Here is an 8,457-nt window from a genome sequence, read left to right as displayed (position 1 = left end):
CAGTGACGAGTACATGTAGTCCAGTTAGCAAATAGTACATTAGCAACCACGTGGTTGTCCAGATGTCCAGACACAATCTTAAGCAATGACCCCGAACGGTGGTCAACATTGTGACAACGCTGTAACAACCTTCACCACACAACGTAGTTAAAGCAACCTTTTGGCCATGTTGTTAAAACGTTGTTAGAAGGTCGGGTACGTTGTGCCAACGTGCGGTGTTTGCTGGGAAGTAGACTAGACTCGCTCCCTCGGTCAAAATCGAGGGAATGAGGGTCTGTCCATATAAACTTCCCTCATCCACTTCACGAAGTGGAACGCACTTCAAATGGAGGCAGGGATTCCCCCGAGGGGAAGTGCTTAGGGAAGTTCGCAAGTGTGTCTAAAAGTGGACTGAAACGCTGCCTAGGAAGAGACCGCGAGAGGTGTGACTTCATACAAACAGAGCTGCAGAACTGCAGAGCTGAAGGCGTGAACTGAGAGAGCAGCGCGCGAGAATCACATTCACCGGGAATAGCCAAGGTAGATTTCATATCCCCTAAGCTCATATTCCCCTGAGACGAGAGCCTGACCAAGGTAGGTTAAGCGATAAATGTAGTTTTGTGCTCATTTAGAAGCTGTTATATTGAGCGAGCGACGCGACAGCAGAACGCAAAAGACAGCGTATAGACATCTAGATAGTTTTGGTACGCGCAGTAGCCTTTATACTTTATAGCCTACCTTTATACTTCATCTTCTGCTTAGCCAAACTAAGGTCAGATACAAAGCAGAGACATATCAGTCATGTAAAACTCAAGAGTTTGTTGGAGTTATCAATAATGTCCAATAAACGGCTCTGAATCTTGCGAAACATGTCTTTTAATGTTGTAAGAAGACAAAATTCCCGACGATATGACGAGGACTTTTGACGCATGTAGTAATGTTGGAAAAGCCCCCTTTATGTCTTAGGCTATGCAATAAAAATGTCTCATTGAGCAATAATTAACTGAATGAACAATGTATTATGTAGCAATAGAACACTGTATTATTACGAACAATAATTGCAATATAATGTAAATAAATGTTATATGTTGTGCTGGGCTATTTGTCACTGTTAGGCTATATCTGTGAATTTTTCCCCCACAAACTAAAATTACAATACAATCATTTTTGTAGCTTCTTTTGTAAATTAGTGAACAATAGAAACACACTAGCATATATTTAGGGAAAGAGTCTACTTTATAATGTTATCACAGTTTTCTTAGGAGTCACTGTCACATGTTTTAAATGTAGGCCTATATTTTATTTGCATTATTTATTTATTTTTACACTTTTTCATAACTGTTTTACTGTTGCTGAAAAGCCTAAGACTTTTTAATGGAACGTTACACTGTGACAGTTGTGTGACAACAACATGCTTTGAAGCAACAGCCTGCCCCCTTTTGCATGCTACAAATAGTAACATGTTCAGTGAACTTCCTGGGTGAAAATGTCAGAAATGTTCTCTAAAGTTTTGTAGCCAAAACTTTAAGGTCTACTGTCTATATGTTTTAGTCTATATATTTTAAAATAATAAACTGAATAACTGAAACAACTAAGAATACTGCCTGAAAAGTACCTGACTTTAATCTGACTGTAAGTCCTGTGAAAAAAACAGATTTTGTGGTTTTCAGAAAATGAAGCTTCACCAATTCATTTCCTGCTTTCAGCAAGAGATTGTAGATAAATATGCAATGATGAGAAAGAAACCCCTAATGCTTTAGCTTCCAGAACATGTAATGATGATAATGAAATAACACTTTTGACACAATGGATATTTTCAACTCTCAGTGTGCAAGATAAAATAGGCGTTACCACTCTTAAAGGGATACTTCACCGATTAGCATTAAGCTTTGTATCAGTAGAAACTTGGTAGTATTTTCGAATGACCGTGCTTCCCTCCCTCATATCCCCCGGAGACGAGAGATTTCTGTATTTTTTGTCTGGAAAAAATCCTCAGATGATGCAAAAATCGTAATTTTGCGTCATTGGATGATTTTCTGGCCAGAAGCTAAAACCAGTAGGCGTGGCTTGGAAGTGGCCTCGTAGGGCGGCGAAGCAAGTGCATTCTGGGAGTTGTCTTTCATCCACATGAGCCAAAAATCAATTTTCTGGCTTTTCTCAGTCTAGAAGGCACCAACTTCTGAAATAATTTCACATTTCTAATACATAAATGACCCAATTTAAATACACATTCATCTTTCCAGCGGTGAAGTATCCCTTTAATGCTGCACTCGCACATGTTTCTAGTTCATTAAAACACATTCAATTACATGTGTCATTTTCACCGATCTCTGTAATACAGACAACTCAAAAGCCTGAAGTATAGTTTTACACATACGTTAGGCTAAACTTACAGTGTGATGTAATTATCAGCATTGCATGCATACTGTGTGATCCACAACTCTTGTTTAAAAGAGTAAACTGGTCATAAGTAACTTCTGGAAAAACAACAGACTTTGGGCAAGGATGAGACTGATGGTAGTGGACTGAAAAAAACCCCCAAAAAACAATGTCTAGTGCAGGGGTGTCAAACTCAGTTCCTTGGGGACCACTGTCCACCACAGTTTACTTCAACCCTAATTAAACACACAATGTGTGAGTTTGGAGTGGTATTATCAGTTTGGCCAGGTTCAGGTGTTTGGAAAACCTGTCTGAAATGTGGTGGGAAAATGACATACTTCACATCTTTAATGCAACACTTACCAATAACTATGAAGTCTTAAGTGTTTGATGAACATAATCAAACCATAACCATCATTTTCATTACTGCAATTCACTTCTCATTGGCCTATCTGCTAGCTACATTTCCAGATTGCAATACATTCAAAACTCTGCTGCCAGAATACCCACACCAAGTGTTCTGCACATATCACCCCAATTCTGCATGATCTTCACTGGCTTCCTGTGGCTTACCATATTAAATTAAAAATTCTCCTTCTCTCTTTTAAATCTCTACACGGCCTGGCTCCCCCCTATCTCTGTAATCTGCTCCTCCCCTACACCCCGACTCGCACTTTACGATCCTCTGACTCTAGCCTTCTCGTCGTCCCTTGCCATCGCCTTGCTTCAATGGGGGGCAGATCATTCTGTGTTGTTGCACCGAAAATGTGGAACACTCTCCCCCGATCACGGGTCTTTAGTTTTGTTATTTTTTGTTGTTGTTATCTGTTTGTATTCTGCTGGGTGCCGCCCTATTTACCTAATTCTCATTTATTGTACTTACACTCACATCTACCTACTGTTGTTTTGTCTGCTGTCTTTGTCAATTGCCTTTATCGTTGTTTGTTTATTGTAAAGCGTCCTTGAGCCCTGGAAAGGCGCTATATAAATAAAACGTATTATTATTATTAACATCATAAATACAGATGGGAATAGCTCCTTCCCGATATCCAGAGCAGTTGTCGGCCAATTTCATTTTTTAGATGACCACTTTGAAGGATATTCGAAGGAATCAAAATGTAATTGTATGCTGTCTTGTCTCTCTGTTTTTTTCTTAGATACACATAAGATGACGACTCCTGGAAATAACAGCTTTGAGAATCAAACTGAATTCATTGACTCAGAGTTTCGTTACACTCTCTTTCCTATATTCTACGGCGTTGTTTTTGTCTTGGGGTTGCTGGCCAACTGCTATGCTCTTTATGTGCTGCACTATCTGCGGGAATCTAAAGCTATGAATGAGATTCGAATCTACATGACCAACCTGACTGTTGCAGACCTGCTGTTCGTGTCCGCTCTACCGTTCTGGATTGGCTACTACGTGCATAACGGTGACTGGAAGTACTCAGATCCCCTCTGTCGTATCACAGGCACGTTTTTCTTCATTAACACGTACTGCTCTATTCTCTTCCTTACTGCCATCAGCATTAACCGTTACTGGGCTGTTACCAGGCCACTGGTGGCCGCCTCTTCTGACTGCTGGAGACGTGGAGTAATTGTCTCAGCGGCCATCTGGGTTGTCACTCTTGTGGCATCGGTTAAATACCTCACTGATCCGGGAATCCAGATCAATAAGATTAAGGATAAGAACATTTCTCGCTGTTTCGAGGGTTATCAAGGTGATACCTCTGGTATAAATGCAGTGGCCGTCACCCACTTCATCATTATTGGCTTGTTCTTTCTTGTTTTCACCTTGGTGATTGTCTGCAACATCTTGATCGCTCGAGCTCTTCTGTTTCATCCCATCAGTCAGCCTCAAGCCAGCACGGGAAAGCGTCCAGGTGGTACCAAGCGCAGAGCTTTGAGGTTGTTGTGTGCTGTCGTGGGCGTCTTTGTGATCTGTTTCCTGCCCCATCACTTGGTGCAGGGTCCCTGGACATTGTCCGTGCTTAACCTGACTAGTTGGAGCATGGAGACTCGCCAAAGCTTAAACGATGCTCACCAGATCACCCTCATGCTTATGGGGATCAACTGCCTCCTGGACCCACTGGTGTATTGCTTCGCCACCACAAAGTTCCGCAAGTACATCCAGGGTAATTTCACAAAGGTCAAGAATAACAAACACTGCTCACGCAACACATTAAGCATGTCCCTGAAGACTAAACAGAGCGAATTATGAACACTGCCGAAGAGCAGAACACATATGCTGATATTTGATGTTCATTTTAATCAGTTAGAGTCTTATTCCAAATTGTTTATATTTGAGCAGAATTCAATTTCAATTCAAAATTAGGTTCTGTTTGGATTCTTTTGGATGTAGGGTTTTTCACAAAAATGAAAATTCTTCTATCATTTACTCATCCTCACGTCGTTCCGAACCTGTATGACTTTCTTTCTTCTGTGGAACACAAAGTAAGACATTTTGAAATATGCCTCATTGTTTTGAAAGTCAGTGGAATCCAGTGTTGTTTTGTTGAAACATTGTTTAAAAAAAGAAAGTAAGCTGGGTAAATGATAACAGAATTAAAATTTTTGTGGGATCTATCCCTTTAATGCAATGAAAGGGTTGGCATTTGAAATTAGTTGTTCACCTTTCAATTGCTGCCACTTCCGGGTAACTTTTTTAAACAATAGAGTATTTCAAGCATGATTATTCAACGTGTATACTGATAAATGCTTTATAGACTGAAACATTCATCTTTTATATTGTGATTCCTATTTTGTCATATTGTCTCTTAAAGAGATAATCCACCCCAAAATTAAAGGTTTGTTTACCTAAATGAAAGGTTTGTTTACCATTTACTTACCCTGATGTCAAAACTTTTATGACTTTCTTTTTCTGAGGAACACAAAAGAAGAGATTTTGAAAGTCAGTGGCATTCAAGCAACATTCAACCCCATTGACTGAAACATACTCAAAATATCTTCTTTAATGTTCCACAGAAGAAAGAAAGTCATGCAGGTTTGTAACAACATGAGGGTTGAGTAAATGAGGATAAAACGATATCTATAAATGTCTGCACTTGAGTAGGTGGAACTGACCTATATGTGTCATTTAAAGAATTCTTGTAAATAAGGAGGCAGTCTTCTGTAGAATGAAGAAGACAAATGAGTAAAGAGGATGCTTGTGGTTAATCTTACTAGTGTGAGGTGATAAGAATAGAAGATAGCCTTTTTTGTTTTGTAGTTCACATGATTTGTGTTTCTTTCACACAAACAGTCTTTACTGGTAAATTATTGGTAAATTAATGTTTAGAGATCATGTGTGAATGGGACCTTTCCAAAAATACCGGTAATCAGTTCTGCCATTTTTTTGGTTGGCCTATGAGAAGTTATAACATTATCAGTAAATTACCGGGATGATGCTGTGTGTGAACTAAGAATATGATTGCCGATATGAGCATGTATGAGGCCAGGATATGCTTGCGTGAGAAGTCTGCTTTCAGACAACCATAAAGCTCTGTTGAGCAGTTTACAGTAAACTTCGCTGCTTTTAATTGTTTTTCTATGTAAACATGTGCTAGACAAACATCTGACCATTTGCTCCGTGCCTCGTGCTTGAGACCCTGCCTTCATTTCCCTTCATCACTTTGTGCTAACTGCAGGACTATAGGCCCTATACTAGTTTTTACTATTTAATTTTACAGTAATTTACCGGGTTGCATGTCTTGAAAGGGGCTAATGCTGATGAAAGAAGCTAACTGTTTCCTGTGATACCAAAGTTTTACTGTCCATTTTGTAAATGGAGAAGTTGGGGTGCTGCAAAGATTGCGCAAAAAGTTGGTCAATTTGTGTCTGATGTCACTATGACAACAAATACAGCCCTACTTGCTGTTAAAGGATTAGTTCACACTTTTAAAATGAAAATTCTGTCATCATATACTCACCCTTAAGTTGTTTCAAACCTGTATGAATTTCTTTCCTCTGCTGAACACAAAGGAAGATATTTAGAAGAATGTCAGTAACCAGACAGTTTCTGGTTCCCATTGACTTCCATAGTAGGAAAAAAATATACTATGGAAGTCAATGGGAACCAGAAACTGTCTGGTTACTGACATTCTTCTAAATATCTTCCTTTTGTGTTCAGCAGAGGAAAGAAATTCATACAGGTTTGAAACAACTTAAGGGTGAGTGATAACAGAATTTTCATTTTAAAAGTGAATCCTTTAAGTACAGTAGATCTATGAGGAGCAGTCCTGTGGGTTAGGTTTTATGCCACAAAGGAAATATTAATATTCTTTTGCAATGGTTTGTTTTCCAGAATGGGGAACGCACACCCTAGAAATGTGCACTTAAACTATACAAAATGACCAATAAACTTCTTGTGCTATAGCCTACATTACGCGATTGTAGACAATGTTATGTTTAACAACATTTAGTAACATTAGAGTTCAATAGTATATTCATAAATTAACGTTAACCTTGACTAGTCAATACTGTAAAAAAAAGGATTGTTTATGATACCTAATGCATTAACTAATGTTTAACAATTAGCCCACCTTTTGTTCTATAAGAAAATCACTGTATGAAATAATGAAACAATTTGTTTTCACAAAAGAAGTTTAGTAATAATTATTCCATTTATGAAATGAAGGTCTGTTGACTTGTTTACTTTTTTATAGTTATTTATTTAACGGGATGCGATATATATATTCTGATATGTTAGATGATATATGTTTTAAATGTGTGGTTTAAATTTAATGTATTGCAAAAACAGACTTTTAGGAAAATATGTGTTTAAATTTCCAGTAATGTCTTACCATTCTTTATTGCTTAATATGGTGTGTATATGAGTTTTATGGTGGGACTATGGTGGGAAACATTTATTTGATGCAATGTTCACCATGGTTTCCTTGTGGTATTAACACATTTTAAAATAGCGCAATGCTTGACATCCGCTTCAGAAGAATATTTTTGCAAGAAAGTGTATAGGCTACGCTAGTTCATCCAAAAATTAAAGTTAGTGAGTGAAGTACAGTTGTGAAAGACAGACTCTTGGTCATTCTAACTTGTTATATTTATTCAAATGATCATTGATGTTTGCACTTGATGCTGTTTATAAGATGTAAAGGCTTAATCTGTGCTGAAAAGGCTAAATAAAATTAATAAACTGTGTTTTCGCTTTTCTGTGTATTCTCTTCAAGAAAAAAAACCCCACAATATGGGTGCTTCTCAATAATCAGTTTGATGCTTCCTGTTTTCTTCGCTCCTCCGTTGCCCAACCTGAGACCCGGAAACCGGGTTATTATTATTCTTTTTTGTATTTGTTTAAATGTATGGTTATTTATGAAATTCATAATAAATAATAATAAAGCTAGATACCATGTTGCCTTTCAGTGTTACCATCAGTGCCTATATGCTCAAGAGAGTTGGGTAGTGGGGTAAAAGGGTGTCTTCATTTAATGGATTAGTGGCTTTATACTAAATATAATTTACAATGTTAATTTAATTCAATTCAATCAACTTTATTGATCCCACAAGGGGCAATTAGTTAAGAGCAGCATGTATACAACAGTACATAACACGAGTCACACACTTTATTCGTAACATACATTCGTCAACCAATATATCAATATCTCAATATGTGCACTTTTTACCTCTTTTTTCCCCCTTCCTTTCCTCTTCCTTCCTCCCCAGGAACCTTAGTTTAAAAGTTTAATCACAGAAGGAATGAAAGATTTGGAATGGTTGTTCGTATTATACACAGGAAGCGCATAACGACGCCCAGAAGGCAACAGAGAAAATTCACCTGCCAAAGCATGTCCCGGAGAGGCAAGGATACTGACTGCCGTCCGCTCTATTTGTTGGTTACAGAATACAGATGACATTAAGGTCTCTCTGTTTAACACCGATATTTTTTTAACACATTTTTACAATGTTGTTCAGGTTATTCCTGTCTTTAACTGTCAGGTTGTGGAACCAGCAGATAAAAGAACAACTCAAAAGACTCTCAATAAAAGACTGGTAAAATCTACACAGGATGACCAGCGTAACAGAGAAAGAGTTTAGTTTGCGGAGAAAGTGAATTCTCTGTTGCCCCTGCTTCACGATGGCAGTGCT

General features: G+C 38.1%; 1 protein-coding gene across 2 annotated transcripts; it reads left to right on the top strand.

Annotated features, from left to right (window-relative positions):
• Positions 1-390: 390 nt before the first annotated feature.
• Positions 391-7,512, top strand: ptafr (platelet-activating factor receptor). Of its 2 annotated transcripts, none has more exons than XM_079632962.1 (2): positions 391-519; positions 3,516-7,512. In XM_079632962.1, exon 2 carries the CDS (start codon positions 3,527-3,529, stop codon positions 4,574-4,576), a length of 1,050 nt encoding a protein of 349 aa, XP_079489088.1. In that variant the 5' UTR covers positions 391-519; positions 3,516-3,526; the 3' UTR covers positions 4,577-7,512. The 2 variants fall into 2 exon arrangements, with proteins under 2 accessions (XP_079489088.1, XP_079489087.1); XM_079632961.1 differs by having other exon boundaries at positions 433-573.
• The last annotated feature ends 945 nt before the right edge of the window (positions 7,513-8,457 follow it).

Source organism: Phoxinus phoxinus, assembly GCF_949152265.1.
Source record: "Phoxinus phoxinus genome assembly, chromosome: 13".
Classification (NCBI taxonomy): Eukaryota; Metazoa; Chordata; class Actinopteri; order Cypriniformes; family Leuciscidae; genus Phoxinus; species Phoxinus phoxinus.
Note: the sequence above shows the minus strand (reverse complement) of the source record. Positions and strands in the feature narration are given on the sequence as shown.

Excerpts from the sequence above, each read along its gene's own strand:
- ptafr (XM_079632962.1), top strand. The coding sequence starts at position 3,527 with ATGACGACTCCTGGAAATAACAGCTTTGAGAATCAAACTGAATTCATT.